Source organism: Marmota monax, unplaced genomic scaffold, assembly GCF_021218885.2.
Source record: "Marmota monax isolate L192 unplaced genomic scaffold, Marmota_monax_Labrador192_F-V1.1 WCK01_AAM20220418_F8-fsc00207, whole genome shotgun sequence".
NCBI lineage: Eukaryota > Metazoa > Chordata > Mammalia > Rodentia > Sciuridae > Marmota > Marmota monax.
The window spans coordinates 2,692,410-2,715,057 of NW_026692713.1; the positions used below are offsets into that span (position 1 = coordinate 2,692,410).

General features: G+C 37.9%; 1 protein-coding gene across 5 annotated transcripts in view; it reads left to right on the forward strand.

The window, feature by feature from the left end:
• The window catches only part of Washc2a (WASH complex subunit 2A), a 72,143-nt gene that overhangs the window by 35,866 nt on the left and 13,629 nt on the right, over positions 1-22,648 (forward strand). For 2 of the 5 annotated variants that reach the window (XM_058580012.1, XM_058580014.1), the window contains exons 18-24: positions 3,011-3,112; positions 4,852-4,983; positions 5,619-5,788; positions 8,547-8,649; positions 12,632-12,787; positions 14,780-14,962; positions 17,754-17,813. In XM_058580012.1, the coding sequence (XP_058435995.1) occupies positions 3,011-3,112; positions 4,852-4,983; positions 5,619-5,788; positions 8,547-8,649; positions 12,632-12,787; positions 14,780-14,962; positions 17,754-17,813 (906 nt within the window). The remainder of the gene's footprint in view (positions 1-3,010; positions 3,113-4,851; positions 4,984-5,618; positions 5,789-8,546; positions 8,650-12,631; positions 12,788-14,779; positions 14,963-17,753; positions 17,814-22,648) is intronic. The other 3 variants (XM_046446737.2, XM_046446739.2, XM_058580013.1) reach the window with 2 other exon arrangements.

A 22,648-nucleotide genomic window follows, 5' to 3' on the forward strand; every position in this document is an offset into this window, starting at 1 on the left:
CGTTGATGTGGCCATGTCACTATAATATTCTGATTTTAAGTCCTTTTGGGTATAAACCTAGGAGTGGGATAACTGGGTCAAATGGTGGTTCTATTCTAAATTTTCTGAGGCATTGCCATACTGCTTTCCAGAGTGGTTACTCCGATTTGCAGTCTCACCAGCAATGTATGAGCATACCCATTTCCCCATACCCTCGCCAACATTTGTTGTTACTTGTATTCTTGATACTTGCCATTTTGACTGGAGTGAGATGAAATTTCAGTGTAGTTTTAATTTTTATTTGTCTAATTGCTAGTGATATTGAACATTTTTTTCATATATTTGTTGACTGATCATATTTTTTTGTTGTTGTTCAGTTCCTTGAGGCATAGGACTTTAGTAGTTCACTTCTTTCTTTGAAACAAATGTCTTAAAAATACATGGTCCTTAGAAAGCAGTATGTATGCAATACTTCTTACTTTTGGTATTGAATCCATTTCATCTCCTGGGAGGAAAGAACTGTCTTAGGATGCTCTGATTTTAGGCTGTTTTTTTTGGTATACATCCTGAGGCATTCTTAGCAGAATGGAAAGCAATCTGCTGCTTCCTCTTTTGATAGTCTTGCTAACTGGATAGTGGGGTTGATGCTATAGAGACATTTATTTGGTCTTCTTATGGCTAGTCACAGGTTGTGGGTAGCCTTGGTCCCTGTGGGCTGTCAGAAGCTGCACTGCTTTTTCTGACTCCCTCACACCTAGTCCTTTCAGAAGTGATTTTGGGCTGACCTTTTGGGATGGAGACCCATACAAGAATATAAAGGGAAGTAGTAAGTTCCCTTCACAGAAAAATATACGGACATGGCAGAAATTTACATGTAATTTCAAGAAACTGTGGACTCTAGGTTCAGCTCTCAAGGTTAGATTTTGTGCTCAAAGCCAGGATGAATACATAACTCTTTGGAGGTGGACTGATTGTGCTTGATGTAAATAACACCTTTGAGGTTTGCATTTCATTGAAGGCTCATGCACAGAGATAGGAATTAGCTAAAGTCCAGGTTAGCCAGATTTCTAGCCATCAAGACACCATGCAGAAGGGCCCACACTCTGAGTTACTCCATGTTTGTCACCCATTGGGGCTATACTCACATCTTAGGGTCTTTGCACTGGCTCCTGCCCCACTGGAAGGCTCTCCTCAGAAGCTCGTTGGTTTACTTTCTTACTCCTTCAGGTCTTCTGAGGCCTCAACTGATGGCCCTACAGAGGACGAGGTTGTTGGCATGCACCACACTGTGCTCCTTCTCCTCTCCTCTCTTCTGTTATTCATAGCATGTGTTGCCAGGGGACCATGTGTATTTATTGTTCATTGTCTCTACCCCAAATTAGTTTAAGCTCCACAACATTTTGTTCCCTGCTTATATACTTGACATGCTACCTCTGGTACTAATGCTTGGTATTACTTACTGTTCATTAATTATTAAGTCCATGGAAGAAACAAATGTTGAGTTAATTTTAGGGAAAAGCCTGAAATTACTAAGTGTTCTGGTTATTAGCGTTATGAAACAAATCACAATTTTGTGCTTTCAAACATCAAGTTTTATTGTCTCTTATGGAACTAGAGGTTGACTGAGCTCAGCTTGGCAGTTGTCACTGAGGGTCTTTTATATCTGAGGGAGGATGGACAAAGAATCATCCCACTCATGTGTCTGGTGCCTGGGTGGGAAAGATTCCTTGGGCCCTCTCTCTATTCCCAAGTGGTCTCCTAGCATGACAGCTTCAAGGAAGCTGAGTCTTTTATGTGGTGATTCAGAGTTCCAAGTGAGATTCTTGAGAGAGAGAGAGAGAGAGCTGGGAAGAGCCTGTATTATTGCCTTTTGTAACCCAGCCTTGGGATCAAGTGTTCCATATGTTGCATCTGTTTGTTGTTTGAGACAGTCAGAAAGGCCCACCCAGAATAAATGGCAGGGGCATAGTCCCTATTTCTCGATGGTGGCAGTGTCAGGGAACCAGAAATTTAAAAAAAAATCACCACCAAAGGCTTTGCCCTGTTTGTATCATCATACAATGAATGATTTTATTGGATGTTGTTGGGATTCTTAGGCAAGAAAAAGTAAAACAAGGGGAAATAAAGCATTGAAGCAGAAGGCATGATTCTTTTATTTCTCGAGTATGGAGCTGAAGCCTGTCCTAGGAAGTCATTTTGGGGGACATGTTTGAGGTAATTGAAATATCTTTTTTTCTCTAATACCAAGAAAGGTCCGAAATTATGATGTAAAAATTGGTTTTTACTCTTTGGTTTGGATTGCTTTCATTTTCTGAAAACATCAGAACACCTTTTTATAAACCTGCATATAAAGGTGGGACTCCATGGAACCCAGGTGAAAACCACTGTATTGAGAAGAATTCTTCTCAAATAACTCATTTCTAATTTCACGTGGCTCAGTTCACAGAGCTTTCTTAGCAGTCCAAGCCAACGTATTAACACATTATTATTCTGATGATTTCTTCAGAATCTTGGAGGTCTTTCTGGTTTGCAAGAGCTTATAGCTGTGGCTAAGAAGAATAGCAAATGGTTTTAAATAGAAACTTAGGTTGTATTATTTAAAGAAAATAACATTATGATCTTAGGGGAGAGAGGTGTGAATAATGGGACAATCATAGATTTAGTAATTTGGGAATCTAGCCTCTGTTTCCATTATTGAATTTGTGTGATTGTCTCTGATTCTTTAGATAGAAAAAAGAAGCTTTTTAAAATAATTTTTTTGATAGGACATTGATTAGAAAATGTCTTTCTGCTTTATATCATTTAGGTAGGAACACAGAAGTCCCGAGAGTCCTGTGGCTGTCCTCTAAAACATCAGGCATTTGTGCCACGCACAAACGGGGCAGACTCTGAAGCTCTTTAAAGATTGTTTTAGCCACCTACCCTCTCCCTTTCAACCTAGATGCATGGCAACCACCATGTTCTAATCTTTAGTGTTTTGTATTGAACTGATATACCCAACTAATCAGCAACTTCACTCTTGATCTGACAGGATTTATTTTCTTCTCAAAATGCAAGTAAGTCCAAAGGTGCATCTCTCCTGCCCAACAAACTACCCACGTCAGTCTCCCTTTTCGATGATGAAGATGAAGAGGTAAATATTGTTATTGCAGCACTAGATAATTAACTTTTAGATGAGTGGGAAGTTGTTGTTAATGTGGCTTTATAGCCAGAGGCTCATGTAGTAGAGAGGTGATGGGAAAGCAGTCATGCTTCCTGCAACTCATGAAACAATAATGAGTCTAGGGAAACTCATTAAGTTTTCCCAGCTATACATTGAGGAGGATGTTAAACTCCTGAACCAAGTGGTTTTTGTTTGTTGGGTTTAGTTATTTTTTGGTGATAGGGGTTGAACACAAGGCCTTTCATGTGCTAGGCAAGCACTCTGTGACTGAGCTACATCCCCAACTCCCAGCCTAATTCTTAAGGAAAGCTCAGTAGATTTCATTTTTTAGACTCTGCATTTGAGAAATACTGTTCAGAGAGTGAATCTGTGTTATACTCAAGGATGTGCGAGAATGTCTTGGACAAAGTGGAAAAAGAATGACCATGTCCCCACTTAGCCTTTCACTCCCACCTGAATGGGGAGATCAGAGTGGTGGATAAAAATAAGAAGGGAAACAAACCAAACTTTAACCCTTACGCAGTATCATGCAGTGGATAAGCTCATTGGTTGTCGCCTCAGACCTAGCTCCCATCATTTAACACGAGGGACCTTCAGCAAGTAACTCAACTTTCTGTGATCTTGTATGGCTTATAGGTAAATGGGATTGTTGTGAGAACTAAAGTAACAAATGTAAAACCCTTGCACAGTTTCTAGAACAGAGTAAGTAATATGAGTGTTCACTTTTGTCGTTAGTTTTCCCATTTGATGCCAGATCATGATTCTCATGACCTGTCCTACTTTACCACATTCTCCGTAAATGCTCCCTTCATTGATTTTTATGGTTCGGGATGGTCCTCCTGCTGTACCATGCTGTTAAAGGTTTTTCCAATCTAACCCAGTCTGGGACCTTCTGACAGTTTTGTTCCATGACTTTAAGAAGAGATACTTTTGGATACTTGATTACAAAGTAATTTACAAATGCCATTGAACTCATAATCGTCAACCCTTAGGATGTCAGGAATTTAACTATTTCTTAACTTTGTATTCTTTTTAAAAAAATTGACCTGAAACACAAGTTATTCCATCCTCTTTCCTAGATTTGGGTTTTTTTTTTTTTTTTTTTTTTTGTAGCGTGCTCGCCTGGCATGCGTGAGGCCTGGGTTCGATCCTCAACACCACATACAAACAATGATGTTGTGTCCGCCAAAAACTGAAAAATAAATATTAAAAAATTCTCTCTCTCTCTCTCTCTCTTTAAAAAAAAAAAAAAGAATGGAGAAAGTCTCTTTGTTCTCTCTTTTTATCCTTTGCTCTAGTTTCTAATTCATAAAAAGAGGTGTGAGTTGCTGACTGACTGCTCCTGGGACTCTCATGCCCACATAAGAAGGGAAACAAACCAAACTTTAACCCCCACCAGGTGGGGGCACTGAATGGGCCTCAGTTTCCCCTCCTACCACCTTATCCTCAAGTTGTCTTTCCCCTGCTCCTTCCTAGTATTCTGTCTTCAAGTTCAGTGGTAATCTGTTTCCCTTCCATGGGTAGAGAATGTAGTTAGAAAGGCTCCTGTGGAGTGGGATCTACTAGCAGTCAATGATTTTTCCCCCCCCAGATATGTTATTTTCTGTTATCGATGGAGACTTAACTCCCTTTGACATGGGAGAACAACTTTACATTTTCTGTTTTATGTGTATGAAGCTATCATACCTCTCCACCATTTTTATTTCTAGGATAATCTTTTTGTGGTTCCAGCTGCTACAAAGCAGACATCATCTCTACAAACTCAGAGTCAAGAGAAAGTAAAACCCTTGGAGCAGTCCAAAAAGAAAGCATCTACTTTGTTGTTCAGCAGTGATGAAGAGGTGGGTTAAGATTTTGCCTGAAGAGGAGGAAGAAGATAGTATCTGAGGGGATTTAAGAAATCATAGCTAACCCAAACATTGTTTTTTTTTTTTTAACCTACTACCCCTGTTTCATACTTAGTGAAGATCATTTACCAAAAAATAATGTTTATAAGGTTGTGTCTTTTCTTAAAGATATTTAATATGTCCAATACAGTGAATTAAAGATTACTGTTCAAAATGGTGAGAATAAGTGTGGCCCATAAATTATAATACATGCTAATTCAGATGAGTTAGGCCATGTAGAGAAGTAAAGATTTCTCACGCATCACAAGGTTCATGTCTGAGGCCCTGTACCAAAAGACAAATCAACAAAGGAAAAGCATACACGTTATTTAAGGTAAGTTTTAGGCTTCTTTGGAAGCCATCAGAAATGAAGGCTCAGAGAAACAGGAAAACATGCTAAGTCTGAGGAAGACATGCTTAGTTTAGAGAAGCATGATTGGACAAAAGAGGTATGAACTAGTGGTAATAAGCTGGGGAGCATTTGGCAAAATCTGTTCGTTCTGAGTTTTCTCTAGGATAGGCAAGTATCTACCGTTGAGCTGTGCCTCAACCTCAGGGAGGATTTTTAATAATGTGTTTTATGTTTTAAGGACCAGTGGAATATTACTGATTCACAGACCAAGTCAGCATCTGACAGCAGGTCCAAAGGAGAACTCTGGGACTCAGGAACCAACCAGGGCCAGGAGGCCAAGGTGGTGAAAAAAACGAGTCTCTTTGAAGAGGATGATGAAGATGATCTATTTGCTATTGCCAAGGACAGGTGAGATGGCCATTGTAAGAAATTATTTACTCAGTGTGTGTAGCAGTGAGGAAAGATTTTCAGCGCCCAAGATGGTCATTGTTTCCACTGCTAATGGTTGGCACCTCCTAGTCCCAACACAAGTGCAAATGCAAATGTCCTTGCCTTTCATAGGCAAGGTCTTCTTCCTCAATACTGAGAAATGTTTGTCTTGGATCCTTACTTGATTTTATCTGTCATTTTTTTTTTTTAAACTGTGAAATATTCTTTTTCTTAGTTTGTCAAGGGTTTAAATTTTGTATTTGTTTTGTTTTTTCTCAGGGCTATCCTAAAGATTGTATAGTTTGGTCAAGGTTACTTAAAAGTTTGTCATTTCTATAGAAGTCACTTTGCACTGAAAAACATCCTGTTAAGGGGATAGTTCTCTGCAGAGCTCTAGTATCCTACCAGGTTTCGGGAGTCCTACCCGCCCTGAGTGACTGTCCACATTGACACTTAAACTGAAGCTGGCAAGAAACTTAGAATAAACATGGGCTGTGTTGATGTAACATGCTGCCTGATTCACTGTGGGTTCAAAATAACTCTCACCAATAATACTTTTTTCTCTTGAAAACTTTAAATGATTAATTTGAAATTAATCTGACTAGTAGTAGCATAAAGGGGCAATTGATTGGACCTGTCAATCCCGTACCTTAGTGTGATTATGCTTCATTGGATTTAAAAATAACTCAGGCTCAGTGGTAGAGCGCTCACCTACCATGTGTGAGACACTGGGTTTGATCCTCAGCACCAACTAAAAATAAATAAAAGTTGTAGAGGTGTCCATCTACAACTAAAAATTTGAAAAATTTTAAAAATAAAAATAAAAGTACCTCATATTTCTATCTCCAAATACTGTCTTCTCTTCAGATTTCACCATTCTCTGCTTTAGGCTCCCATGTCTTGACCTCTTTGGCTTCTGGTTCAGAATATAGGCTCTAGAATCCCAATACCTGATGTTAAATTCTGGCCTTGCCATCTCCTATTTGAATAACCTTGGGCAAATTTATCTAATTTATCTGTACCTTAGTTTCCTCATTTCTTATAGAGTTGTTGAGATGATTAAATGAAACCCAAATCCAAAATGCTGAGCCCAATAGCTGGTATGTTGCCAACACTTAGACATTGTCATTCATCATGATAAATGCAGGGGATGTGTTTCATTCCTTTCTTTCCGATGCTGTTTCTCCTGGGACACTATTCTTCCTTTTTTTTTTTTTCCTGGCCAGCTTCTTTTAAGAGGTAGTATAAGTCCTCTCTTAAGAAGCCTTCCCTGACCTGAACAGATAAGAAAGAGAAGGAATAGGGTAAAGAGTGGAGAGCAGACACAGCTCTACCTTCATGAACACTCCACTGCAGTTGAGTGTTCCGTGTACTTTGGGGGAAGTTACCTATATTATCAGCATGCCCCCGGACACATTCATAGTCATAATCTGATCATAGTCATAAACTGAACATCTCGTTTATAAATTCTGATGACTGACTGCCACGTACATTATCTGGTTTTCAGTAGTGCTGTCTGTGCCCTAGACTCATTCCATCTTCAGTTGTTCCTAAGGTTGTCTATAAAATTTTATATGTGGGAAGTAATGCATAGCTTTCATCAGATTTCAGAAGAAAGTTTTATAGACAATAAGTGTAGGTGAGGATGTAGAAGAATTATAAACCTCATATACTGCTGGTGGGAATGTAAAATGGTTCAGCCAGTTTGGAAAACAGTTTAGCACTTCCTCAAAATGTTAAACATAGAGTTAACCATATGATCCAATAAATTCATTCCTAGGTGTATACCTAAGAGAAGTGAAAAATGTATATTCATACAGAAGCTTATATGAATGTTTATTGTAGCATTGTTCATAGTAGCCCAAAAGTAAAAACAACCTGGATATTCATCATCAGATGAATAAACAAAATGTTGCATAACCATGCATTATTTATTCATGAATTACAAGGAATAAAGTAATGATACATACTAGGCTTTGGATGAAACTAGAAAATGTTAGGTTAACTGAAAGAAGCCAGTCATAAAAGACCAGAAAGAGAGAGACTATGATTCCATTTCTATGAAATGTCTAGAGTAGGTAACTCCAGAGAGATAGAACATAGAATGGTAGCTGCCAGGGTTTGTGGGGAGAAGGGACTGGTGAGTGACATGGACTTTCTTTTTTTGGATGATAAAGATGTACGCTAAGATTGTGATGATAGTTGCACAGTGAAAATATGAAAATCCACTGATGTGTGTACTTTATGGGGGTTAATTTTATGGTATGTAAATTATGTCTCCTTAAAGCTACTATGAAAAAAGAAGTAGAAGGTAGATCACAAGGCCACTTCCCAAAGCTGGCTGTGGCCCTGTGTTCTGTCTAAGCACCTGTCTTCCTGTCCTTGGAAGAAGGCATATCTGAATTCTCTGGTTCTTCCTCTGCTGGTGAGGGGAACGCTACATCTGTGAATGCCAAGGCATCAGGTGCTTGCAGAGCTAATAGCTAATGCACCTACACTGACTGAAAGTAACTGACAAGGGACTAGTGACAAGGACCCTGGACTCTTCTACTTAAGTGATTCTTCTTCATAGGTTACTAGCTAGGGACAAATTTCTCCTATTTAAAAGTTTTTCTTATTTGCTTTCAACTGTGTAAGATCAATAGAAGATGATAGGTGGGTTGCTTTAGGTATGGCTTATTATTTTTGTTTTTAAATTACTTTTGCCTTGAGTTTGACCTTTTGTTTGTTCATATAGTCAAAAGAAGACCCAGAGAGCATCACTCCTCTTTGAAGATGACGCTGATAGTGGAAGCTCTCTATTTGGCTCTCCTCCTGCATCTGTTCCTCCTGCAGCAACGGTATTCTTAATCTCATAGACCCAGGAAATAGCATAAATAGTAATACTACCCTGAGTCAGCTCTGAAAATCTGACTTTGGAGATTGAGTCTTAGGGAAGAACTTGTTTACCTAGTTTAAAAAGAGCTTTTTTGATTAGTGGTATTCTCCAGGTGGAGCACATGTGCAAAGCCTAAAGAAAAGGATTCCTCCGTGTCATGTAGTCTGTTCAGTCAAGAGTGGGGATAAGAAACTGCCAAGGGAGACAGAGTCCAGTGGCATGGAGTTCTGCAAACGTTGGACTAGGCCAGTTAAGGCATGGGTTAGTCAAGTTGCTTTCATTGTGACAAAAACATCCAAGATAATGAACTTATAAGGAGGGAAGGTTTGTTTGGGCTTATGTGTCAATCCATGACCAGTTGGCTCAGTTACATTTGGAACCATGGTAGCAAAGTTCGTGATGTTAGGAGCACAGGCAGAGGAAGCTGCTTACTTCATGGCACCCTGGAAGCAAAGAGAAAGGAAAGGAATGGAGTCCCAGTATCCCCTCCAGGGACACACCCTGGTGACCTAAGTTCCTTCTATTAGGTCCCTTCTCTTAAAAGTCCCACGTGGGGGACTAAACCTCTAACACATGGTCCTTCAGGGAACATTCCAGATCCAAACTATAGCAAGGCATAAATTATCCTCTTGGGAACATGTTTTATGTGCTAACTACCCCTTTGGTCCTGGTTTATGTTAATAGCCAGTGAGTAAAAAGCAAGGAAATTCTTTCATGTACTAAAAATACAACATGTGTGAACCTTGAGGATATTATGCTAAGTGTAATAAACTAATCACAAACCCCAGATACTGTATGATTCTACTTATATGGGACTGCTGATGTAGTCAGAGTCAAAGGTATAGGAAGTATAGTGGTAGTTCTCAGGAACTAAAGGGAGAGGGAAATGGGGAGTTGTTTAATGGTATTGAGTTTTAATTTTGTATGATGAAAAAATTCTGCAGATTGGTTGCACAACAGTGTGGATACACTTAAAATCTATATACTTCAAAATGGAAGGTGGTAAAATATATGTTTGTTTGTTTTATGTAAGTTTTTTTTTTTTTAAATTTTGTGATAAGGGGGGAGAATAGCCATCAGTGGCTATGTGGTCCAACTACCCTTTCAATGATTACTTCTGAATGATATTACTCCCATCATGTGAACTAAAAAGTTTAGCCATCTTTGATGTTAGTTTTGTATCAAAAAGGACTATTAAAAAAAGAGAGGAAGGTGCCATTAGGATGTATTTGTCCAGGAACCAAGGCATACTGGGATCTTGCCACTAGGCCATATCGCACTCCTCCCCAGCATTCTCTCTCTGGCTAACCATATTTGCACATAGGAACAAGTGAGACCAAGCACTGTCTTAATACCAACTTCTGATTAACAACCCCAAAAGGAAATCTGGAACTTCTTAGGCTAGGCTTTATCGAGACCCCCTATGCCTGAGCTGTAGTGGCCTGAAAGATCAAGAATCACTGGACACAGAGCCTTAGCCTTACTACTACTCTACTCTTCTTCACCTTGTTTATTACACTTAGTATAACGTCCTCAAGGTTCACATGCTGTATGTAGCACATGAAAGAATTTCCTTGCTTTTTACTGATTGGCTATTAACATAACTGAGAAGCACTGTCCCTAGGACTGTGCAGCTAGGGATTAGGGCACCTATAATTAACGTGGTAACAGGTTCTTCATCAAGATTACACACACCTGTAATCTTGGCTACCTGAAAGGCTCAGGTAGGAAGAGTACAAGTTCAAGGCCCTCCCTCAAAATAAATAAAAGAGCGAGGATGTAGCTCAGTGATAGAGAGCATGCCTAGCATGAGTAAAGCCCTAGGTTCAATCACTAGCATCATACATGTGCACACACACACAAAGGAAACAAAAAAGGAGAAGCTTAAGACATGAATGTTAAGAAGCTAAGTAGCCTACACACTATTTTTCTACTCTTTGTGAAATATAATTACCTTTAGACAATAGTAGATAAGACGTATGTATTTTTTGTTTGTTTTATTTTTGTTTAGAGATCTTAGGGTATATATGGAGGAAAAGGCAAATAGGTGTCCCTCCTCCAAAGAAAATATTTTAAAGTAAGTTAAATGTAAGTTGTTTGTAAGCATATCAAGAAAATAAATTTCAACTGAGGATGTTGGCTCAGTGGTAGAGCACTTGCCTAGCATTTGTGAGACCCTGCACCAAAAAAGAAAAGACAAGAAATTTCATCACGAGAATTAAGAGTGAGCTTATCTGCAAGAAGCTTTAAAACGAGTATGGTGAGTGGCATGTTCCTCAGTTTAAAGACCAGAGTCATATGAAGGGAGAATATTCTGCCCTACTTAAGTCTCTTCTTTGTTCCCAGTCAACTTGCTGCAGAAATTTGCATAGTTTCTAGTGAGTCCAGCATATTTCATAACACTTTTTTTCTTTAATCCCTTTAGTATTGACTTATCTCTTTTAAAGTTTTTTTTTGTGAACTTCCAGTCTTCTTTTATTTCAAGTTGAAATCATTTTGCATTTTAAGTTCTCATCCTAACAATAACTGAAAATCATCCCTTTCTTAATTTCATTTATAACTCTTTTTCTGATGTGGATAATAATGTCATCCCTTAGTTTCCCATATCTACATTCCTTGCTTCAAACCTCACTTTCTCATAGCATCTAATCTAGTTAGTATAATAGAGTTATGGTTTTTTTCCTTAAGAATCTGTTGATAATTCACTTGCCCCAAGGGTGTTGATAACTCTAGGTGAGTCTCAAAACTTTAGTTCCTAATCTCTAAAAAATCTGTGCCTTCCAGAGGAGGAAGAGATGAGTGACAAGCCAAAGGGTTTGCAAACTTGAGCAACTACTTAGTTTAAAAATGTCATAACTAGCTATAGAAATATGATGTATGGTTCTTTCAAATGAACAAATGTACATTACCAATTAGAAAGTAGAGTAAATGCCAGATAGAGAAATAATATGTTTATTCAATGAAGCAACTGATTACTGAAGAACAGGAAAACCTTCATGGGTGATGTGTGAGCTGGACCCTGCTGCAAATATGAGGATTTGCTTCTGCATGCCAAGAGGGGAACATGGTATGGAAGTATAGAAGTCTTCAGTAAATTTAAGGGATGATGAGGAATGGGGAGGCACAGATTAAGAGAGGGATACAGACTAGAGTGTCTGTTGATTGCCATTTACTTAATGCAAAAAGTGCAGTTTTGGGCTTGGAGGTGGGGCAGGGATTTTTATTTTAGTAGGATGGCTTTGGATGATGCTTAAGAGTTGAAATGTTAAGAGGAGGGAAGCACAGAGAGAGTAATTGTCCTGGCATCATGGCAAGGTCTATTTTTTTTTTAGAGAATTTTTTTAATATTTATTTTTTAGTTTTCAGTGGACACAACATCTTTATTTTATTTTATGTGGTGCTGAGGATCGAACCCAGTGCCTCATGCATGCCAGGTGAGCGTGTTACCGCTTGAGCCACATCCCCAGCCCACAAGGTCTATTTTTTTTTTTTTAAAGAGAGAGAGAGAGAGACAGACAGACAGACACAGAGAATTTTAATATTTATTTTTTAGTTTTCGGCGAACACAACATCTTTGTTTGTATGTGGTGCTGAGGATCGAACCCGGGCCGCACGCATGCCAGGCGAGCGCGCTACCGCTTGAGCCACATCCCCAGCCCACACAAGGTCTATTTTTAAGGGAGGACAGGGTGGGATTGACAGGAGGTGAAAAGGAGACAAAACAAATGTTTATGGCAGCAGAAACTGAAGTGCTGTGGCCAAAGTCTAGAGAGTAGTGTTTGTCTTGTCTTCTGTTGGTGCCTCCCCCACTGTTCTGTGCACTGTCCTTTCATAGTTCACTTATGTCCCAAGAGGACCGGTTTTGGTCTTTCTGTACATTGTCATACTAGTCAGGCACATTTTTTTGGGTGCTGTTGTTGCAAATTTTACTCTTTTCTTGACAGAAGAAAGAGACTGTCCCTGAGGTGCCACCTTTGCTGTTCAGTGATGAAGGTGAGAAGAAGACACAAGTTGGAGTGAAACCCACAGATAAGAATGTCGAGAGTGCCAAAGCATCATCAGACTCGGGGAAAATTGACACGGCTATGACAGCAGGAAAGGTAGCCTTTGTTTTTGTTTCCCAGTGTGTTTGTGTCTCTTATGTTATTGTAACACACACAAACCCTTATCATCTTTCCACCATAGAAAATGAATGACTCATTTGTATGAAGACTTGAAAACAATGAAAAGTTTGAAGAAGACTGCCTCTGCTCCCACCCCCACCCCCACCCGTAGGCACTTGATTTTTGTTCCCTTTTTAGATACATGCGTGCACACAGTGGTGTGCAGGCTTCCTGTTCTGTGTTGTTATTGACATGTTCATGTCATTGCATATTTCTCTTCCACATCTTTCTTGTTTTTTCATTTTGCCTTTCTCTCTGTATATGTGCTCTTTTTGGCTTCTCCTAAGTGCTGTTCCTCGTTCCATTAGTTTTCCTCTACTCCCCACCTGCGATTGAGTTAAGATGCGAGAAGATTTTAGTTCATTCTTTTACATCTGGTTAATATTGGCTGTGAATTACAGAGTAGAGTCAAATGTGTACGTTTTCTCAAACAGCTTTTGCCATCTCTTGCTAAAGGCCTTATGGCTAATGCTGCTGGCCACATCGGGGAATTCAGTACCAGTACTTGCCTTTGGTTTCTGTTTATCTCATCTTTTTCCTAAATCTTCTTAAACTTTGTGGGTCTAAGTGTTCAGGTTTAATATCTCTTCCCAGGGAATGTATGAAGATTATTACATTTACTTTTTTCATGGAGACTCCTTGGAGCTATAGTAATACAAGTGTATATTTGTACCTATGTCACTGTGACCTTCTTTTCCCAGTGGCTGCATTTAGACCTGAATTACCTGGTCCTAACCCATTGCATACTTGATTCTTATTATGCTATCCTCTTCCTCACTTGAGGATTGGGGCTGGGTTTGTTTGTTCACCATTATGTTGATAGCCTGTTACCTTGCACATGATAGGTGCTATTTTATAAAATACATATTTCTTCGAAGAAGCATGTTTTTCCACAGTTTAGCCACTCTGAAATTAGGATGCCTCACGATCAATGGCATGTTTAATCGGCATTGTTTTTCTGTCTTGGTGGTACATAAATGATAAAATAATTTTTAAAAAAGAACCACTATTATTCTAAGTCCAGGTGTGGTGGTGCATGCCTGTAATTCTTGCGGCTTGGGAGGTGGAGACAGGAGGATTGTGAGTTCAAAGCCAGCCTCAGCAATTAGTGAGACTCTAAGCAACTCAATGAGACCCTGTCTCTAATAAAATACAAAATAGGGCTAGGGATGTGGCTCAGTGGTCGAGTACCCCTGAGTTTAATCCCTGGTAACCCCTGCTCCCCAAATTATTTTAGTTGTAGATGGATGCAATACCTTTATTTAACTTATTTATTTTTATGTGGTGCTGAGGATTGAACCCAGTGCCTCACACGTGCTAGGCAAGCGCTCTACCACTGAGCCACAAACTACCCAGCCCATAATAGTAGTTCTTATGATCAGTGCTATCTTGCCTGAATTGTGATACTATTTCAATGAATAAGTGTTGCATTTTATGATTATTTTAGTGATCAACCTAATTGCATACACAGAGTATTTCTTCTACAAGTTGAGTGTCTGGTTTTGCTTAGTATGTTTCCCCTTGGGACTGGCATAGTAGTTCAATATTAGAAAACACATGATTGTTTCCAGTGATTGACATATGATGCTTCTGTGACTTAAAAGTTCTTTTCTAACTCATGATCAACCTGTGTGCATCAGGGTTCTAACTGTATATCTACTAGCAGAGGGGCAGGACTTATGGTCTTAAAGTGTTTGGAAAAATTACCTTTGACTATAGATTATCTCTACAGGATTTCATTTGAGCAATAATTGAGAACTGACCTCACTCAGTGTTCTGTCACATGAGAGTAGATACAATTAGCTATCATGCTCTGAATCATGTAAATGTGGCAGTTAGTTATTGAATCAGTAAGGACCTTGTGAGGCCCAAAGTGGGATATTTATTCCCAGTTACTGATTTTTTTTCTTTTTCTTTTTCCATTTTCAGGAAGGACTTTTGACTACATCTGCTCAGGATGCAGCCAAGAATTCTGATTTATTTTCTTCATCGTCTTCATTAGACAAAGGAACCAAGGGTAGAACCAGAACTGTTCTTAGCTTGTTTGATGATGAAGAGGATAAAATGGAAGATCAAAACAACATTTCTGCTCCACAGAAAGAAGTAGGAAAGGTGAGCAAAAAATGATAAAAGTTCACATCTTAGACAAGATAAAAGAATCCTATTTCATGGTGTTCATTCTGTTGTTGAGTTACTAAAGAAACCTTAGCTTTCAATAGAGAATGTAAATGACTCTCTCAAGTCATTTAGGTATTCAGGAGTCCAAATCAGTGACTCTCAGATAGCATTGTTGGATAGGAGGTAAGTTAGGCCAGATCTGTACACTTACATTATGTCTGGCATTTAGTTTTAGAAATATATGTTGTACATGGACCTTTTGTGTTTATCAGGTATCAGCGTCCTTTTTTTTTTTTTGTAAAGGGCTATATAGTGACTATTTTTGCTGTTGCAGGTCATATGGGTTCTCTCATTGCTGCTCAGCTCTACCCTTGGTAGTGTGAAAGCAGCCCTAAAAAATACTAAAATGACTGGATATGATTATGTTCCAGTAAATTTTATTCAAAGTAAGTGACAGTCATTCTGTGAGACTGATAGTATCCAGATATTAAAAATACACAGACTCATCACAAGAAAACTACTGACCAATATCTTTAATGAATATAAATGCTAAAGTCCTCAATAAAATGCTATAGTAAACCCAATCTATTAAAATATGAAAAAGATTACATAGCATGACAAGTGGAATTTCTCCCAGAAATTCAAGGTTGGTTGAACATTTGAAAATGAATTGATATAATATATCATATCAGTAAAATAAAGGATAAAAAGCATGTGGTCATCCCAGTAGAGGCAGAAAATGTACTTGATAAAATAAAAACCCTCAATAAATTAAGCATGGAAGGAAACTTCCTCAACTTGATAAAGGACATTTGTGAAAACCCATAGCTGACTTTATACTTAATTGTGAAAGACTAAATGCTGTTGCTTTAAGATCATGAGTAGATAAGGACATTCACTCTTGCCAATTCCAATCAACTTTGTACTGGAGATTCTAAGCAGGGTAGTTAGACAAGAAACTAAATTAAAATGCATCCAGATTGGAAAAGAAGAGTTAAACTATCTCTATCTATAGCATGTCCTAAAGTATCTATTCAAAGTAATTAAATTCAGCAAGATTATAGAATATAAGATCAATATTTTAAAACCAATTATAATTTTATATGCCAGAAACAGTCTGAAAATGAAATTAAGAAATCAATTCCATTAACAGCACCAACAAAAAAAAAATACTTAGGAATAAATTTAACAAAAGAATTGCAAGACTTGTATATTAAGAACTATGACAGTATGGAGAGAAATTAGAGACTTAAAATAGATAGAAAAACATCTCATATTTATGGATTGGAAGCCTTAATATTGTGAAGATGACAGTATTCCCCAAATTGATCTACAGATTGAATGCAGTCCCAATCAGAATTCCACATTGCTTTTTGCAGAAATGGACATGCTGATCCTAAAATTTTTATAAAAGTGCAAAGAACACAGAATAGCCAGCAATTTTGGAAAAGAAGAAAGTTAGACTTACACTCTCTGATTTCAAAACACACTTCATCACAGTATAGTACTGGCATAAGGTTAAAATATATAGATTAGTGGAAGAGAATTGAGAATTCAGAAATAAACACTTTTACAGTCAGTTTTTGATAAGGGTACCAGGATAATTCAATGGAGAAATAATATTTATTCAACAAATAGTGCTGACCCACTCATAAGCCACATGCAAAAAAAAGAGGTTGAATTGTTACCTCATCCTACACACAAAAATGAACTTATAATGGTTCAAATATACATGTAAGAACTAAAACAGTTAGTATATGAGTAAATGATTATGACCTTAGATTAGGTAAAGCTTTCTTAACTATGACATCAAAAGTACAGGTGACAAAAAAGTAGCCAAATTGGACTTTATTAAAATTAAAAATAGTTGTGCTTCAAAAAATACCACCAAAGCTGGGTACAGTGGTGCATGCCTATAATACCTGTGGCTTAGCTGGCTGAGTCAGGAGGATCACAAGTTCAAAGCCAGCTTCAGTAATAGTGGGGCGCTAAGCAACTCAGTGAGACCCTGTCTCTAAATAAAATGCAAAATAGGGCTGGGGATGTGGCTCAGTGGTTGAGTGCTGGAGTTCAGTCCCCAGTAAACAACCCCTACCCACCCATTACAAAAAAAAAAAACCACACACACACAAAAAAAACCCGGACCATCAAGAAAGTAAAAGGATGACCCACAGAATGGGAGAAAATTCTTTCAGGTATTTGCTAAGGGATTATATTTAGAGTATGTGAAAGAATTAAAACTCAGTAATAAAACTCGATAAAAAGATGACCCCCCCTTTTTTTTTTAAAGAGAAAGGATGCAAATAGAAGTTTCTACAAAGAAAATACACTCATTGGCAAAACACATGAGAAGATACTCTGCATCATCAGTCATTAGGGTAGTACTAATCAAAACCATAATGAGATGCCCACCAGGAAGGCTACAACTCAAAAAAGGGAGTTACAAGTTTTGAGGAGGTGTGAAGAATCTGAAACCCTCATTTGTTCCTTCTGAGAATGTGAAATGGTTCAATCAGTTTGAAAAACCATTTGGTGGTTCTTCAACTTATGAAAGCATGGAGTTACCACATGACCCAGCAGTTCCACTTCTAGGTTTATCCAAAACGGATGAAAACACATTCACACAAAAATGTGAATGTGGATGTTTCAGTAGCATTGTTTATAGTAGCCAAAAGATGGAAACAACCCGAATGTGCATCCACTGAAGAATGGGCACACACAATGTTTTCTACCCATTCAATGGATTACAACGGTCCCTCCTTATCAAAGATTTTTCTTTCCACAGTTCCAGTTACCCACAGTCAACTATACCCTGAAAATCTTAAATGGGAAATTCCAGAAATTTGTAAGTTTTAAGTTGTGCCCCTTTCTGCATAACATGATAAACTGCACACCATCCCTCTCCATTCACCCTTGATATTGTACATCCCTTTGTCAAGCTTATCCATGCTGTGTAGGATACCTGTCCAGTAGTCCCTTAGTAGTGTTTTGTGTTTTTGCAGTTAAGAAGTCCTTATTTTACTTAATAATATCCCCCAAACACGAGAGTAGTGATACTGGCAATTTTAATATGCCAAAAAGAAATAATAAGGAGGTCTTCCTTTTAGGCAAGGTAAAAGTAATAGACTTAAGGAAAAGAAAAAAATTATGTGCAGAGGTGGCTAAACTCTATGCTAAGAACAAATCTGTCACATTGTGAAGGAAGAGAAAGAAATCCATGCTGGTTTTGTTCTACATCTCACACTGTAGAAGGTATGACCACAGTGGGTGATAGGTGCTTATTTATGGTAGAAACAGCATTGGATTATAGACTTCCATACTCTTGAGGTTTCAGGTATCTACTGGGGGTCTTAGTGTGTATCCCCCACAGGTAAGGGAAATCTGCTGATTTATTTAGCAACAAGAAGTATGAAGTAAATAGGAGGAATGAGTTCTAATACTCTATGGCCCAATAGGGTGACTATAATTCACAACAATCTGACTATAATTCACAACAATTGTCTATTTTTATAAAGAACTTTAGAAGGAGTTTGAAGTTTTCTGATTCACAGAAATGATAAACATTTAAGGAGATGGAAATGTTAATTATCCTGATTTCATCATTGCACATCATGTATAGGTATCTGGTTACCACACAGTACCCCATAAGACAGAAAGTAGATGAGTGGTTGCTTGGGGCTGAGTAAAGTGGGTGGGCAGGAATGGAAAGTGACCACTAATGGTTTGGGGTATGTTTGGGTGATGAGAGTGTTCTAAGTTTAGATTGTGGTGATGGTGCTTGCACACATTGTGTGAGTTATCTCAACAGAGATATTTGGGGAAAAAAACTGGTTTGGCTTCTCGTAGAATCCCATTTTTTTTTTTTAATATCAAACTGAATAGTTTGTATTGATTTCTACAAAAATGTTTTATGAATTCTTTGTTATACCAGCAGAATAACCCTATTTGTAAATGAAAGCTGCACATAGTGAATATAAATTATTTACTGTATTTTCTCATGCAGTGTGTGGTTTGGGTACTGTTTTTTCATGATTTGAAACTTTTAACTTTAGTTTCTGTGTTAAACTGGTTCTTTTTTTTTTAAATTTTTTTTATTGGTTGTTCAAAACATTATAAAGCTCTTGACATATCATATTTCATACATTAGATTCAAGTTGGTTATGAACTCCCAATTTTACCCCAAATACAGATTGCAGAATCACATCGGTTACACATCCACATTTTTACATAATGCCCTATTAGTAACTGTTGTATTCTGCTACCTTTCCTATCCTCTACCATCCCCCCTCCCTCCCCTCCCATCTTCTCTCTCTACCCCATCCACTGTAATTCATATCTCTCCTTGTTTATTTTCCCATTTCCCTCACAACCTCTTATATGTAATTTTGTATAACAATGAGGGTTTCCCTCCATTACCATGCAATTTTCCTTTGCTCTCCCTTTCCATCCCACCTCATGTATCTGTTTAATGTTAATCTTTTCTTCCTGCTCTTCCTCCCTGCTGTGTTCTTAGTTGCTCTCATTATATCAAAGAAGACATTTGGTATTTGTTTTTTAGGGATTGACTAGCTTCACTAAGCATAATCTGCTCTAGTGCCATCCATTTCCCTGCAAATTCTATGATTTTGTCATTTTTTAGTGCTGTGTAATACTCCATGGTGTATAAATGCCACATTTTTTTTATCCATTCATCTATTGAAGGGCATCTGGGTTGGTTCCACAGTCTAGCAATTGTGAATTGTGCTGCTATGAACATCGATGTAGCAGTATCCCTGTAGTACGCTCTTTTAAGGTCTTCAGGGAAAAGTCCAAGAAGGGCAATAGCTGGGTCAAATGGTGGTTCCATTCCCAGCTTTCCCAGGAGTCTCCATACTGTTTTCCAGATTGGCCGCACCAGATTGCAGTCCCACCAGCAATGTACAAGAGTACCCTTTTCCCCACATCCTCTCCAGCACTTGTTGTTGTTTAACTTCATAATGGCTGCCAATCTTACTGGAGTGAGATGGTATCTTAGGGTGGTTTTGATTTGCATTTCTCTGACTGCTAGAGATGGTGAGCATTTTTTCATGTACTTGTTGATTGATTGTATGTCCTCCTCTGAGAAGTGTCTGTTCAGGTCTTTGGCCCATTTGTTGATTGGGTTATTTGTTTTCTTATTGTTTAATTTTTTGAGTTCTTTGTATACTCTGGATATTAGGGCTCTATCTGAAGTGTGAGGAGTAAAAATTTGTTCCCATGATGTAGGCTCCCTATTTACCTCTTTTATTGTTTCTCTTGCTGAGAGAAAACTTTTCAGTTTAAGTAAGTCCCATTTGTTGATTTTTGTTATCAACTTTTGTGCTATGGGTGTCCTATTAAGGAATTTGGAGCCCGACCCTACAATATGTAGATCGGAGCCAACTTTTTCTTCTATCAGACGCAGAGTCTCTGATTTGATAACTAGCTCCTTGATCCACTTTGAGTTAACTTTTGTGCATGGCGAGAGGAGGGGATTCAGTTTCATTTTGTTGCATATGGATTTCCAGTTTTCCCAGCACCATTTGTTGAAGATGCTATCCTCCCTCCATTGCATGCTTTTAGCTCCTTTATCAAATATAAGATAGTTGTAGCTTTGTGGATTAGTCTCTGTGTCCTCTATTCTGTACCATTGGTCCACCCTCCTGTTTTGGTACCAGTACCATGCTGTTTTTGTTACTATTGCTCTGTAATATAGTTTTAAGTCTGGTATCGCTATACCGCCTGATTCGCACTTCCTGCTTAGAATTGCTTTTGCTATTCTGGGTCTTTTATTTTTCCATATGAATTTCATGATTGCTTTATCCATTTCTACAAGAAATGCCGTTGGGATTTTGATTGGCATTGCATTAAACCTATAGAGAACTTTTGGTAATATCGCCATTTTGATGATGTTAGTTCTGCCTATCCATGAACAGGGTATATTTTTCCATCTTCTAAGATCTTCTTCTACTTCTCTTTTTAGGGTTTTGTAGTTTTCATTATATAAATCTTTCACCTCTTTTGTTAGGTTGATTCCCAAGTATTTTATTTTTTTTGAGGATATTGTGAATGGAGTGTTTTTCCTCATTTCCGTTTCAGAAGTTTTGTCGCTGATATACAGAAATGCCTTTGATTTATGCATGTTGATTTTATATCCTGCCACTTTGCTGAATTCATTTATTAGTTCTAGTAGTTTTTTTGTAGACCCTTTTGGGTCTTCTAGGTATAGAATCATGTCATCTGCAAATAGTGATAATTTAAGTTCTTCCTTTCCTATTTTTATGCCTTTAATTTCTTTCGTCTGTCTAATTGCTCTGGCCAGTGTTTCGAGAACTATATTGAATAGAAGTGGTGATAGAGGGCATCCCTGTCTTGTTCCAGATTTTAGGGGGAATGCCTTCAATTTTTCTCCGTTGAGAATGATGCTAGCCTGAGGCTTAGCATAGATAGCTTTTACAATGTCGAGGTAAGTTCCTGTTATCCCTAGTTTTTCTAATGTTTTGAACATAAAGGGATGCTGTACTTTGTCGAATGCTTTTTCTGCGTCTATTGAGATGATCATATGGTTCTTATTTTTAAGTCTATTGATGTGGTGAATAACATTTATTGATTTCCGTATATTGAACCATCCTTGCATCCCAGGGATGAATCCTACTTGATCATGGTGCACAATTTTTTTGATGTGCCTTTGTATCCGATTCGCCAGAATTTTATTGAGGATTTTTGCATCTATGTTCATCAGAGATATTGGTCTGTAGTTTTCTTTCTTTGAGGTGTCTTTGTCTGGTTTCGGAATCAGGGTGATGTTGGCCTCATAGAATGAATTTGGCAGAGCTCCTTCTTTTTCTATTTCCTGAAATAACTTGAAAAGTATTGGTATTAATTCTTCCTTAAAGGTTTTGTAAAACTCTGCTGTATACCCATCCGGTCCTGGGCTTTTCTTGGTTGGAAGTCTTTTGATTGCTTCTTCTATTTCATCTATTGTTATTGGTCTGTTTAAGTTGTGAGTATCCTCCTGACTCAGTCTGGGCAAATCATATGACTTAAGGAATTTATCAATGTCTTCACTATCTTCTATTTTATTGGAATATAGGTTTTCAAAATAATTTCTAATTGTCTTCTGTATTTCTGTAGTGTCTGTTGTGATATTGCCTTTTTCATCCCGTATGTTAGTGATTTGAGTTCTCTCTCTTTTTCTCTTCGTTAGCATGGCTAAGGGTCTGTCGATCTTATTTATTTTTTCAAAGAACCAACTTTTAGTTTTGTTAATTTTTTCAATAGTTTCTTTTGTTTCAATTTCATTGATTTCCGCTCTGATTTTAATTATTTCTTGCCTTCTGCTACATTTGCTGTTGTTTTGCTCTTCCTTTTCTAGGGCTTTGAGATGAAGTGTGAACTCATTTATTTGTTGGTTTTTCCTTTTTTTGAGGAATGACCTCCAAGCGATGAATTTCCGTCTTAAAACTGCTTTCATTGTGTCCCATAGATTCCGATATGTTGTGTCTGTATTTTCATTTATCTCTAAGAATTTTTTGATTTCTTCCTTTATGTCTTCTGTAACCCATTGATCATTCAGTAACATATTGTTCATTTTCCATGTGATGTAGGATTTTTCCTTCCGTCTTTTATCATTGATTTCCAGTTTCATTCCATTATGATCAGATAAAATGCATGGTATTATCT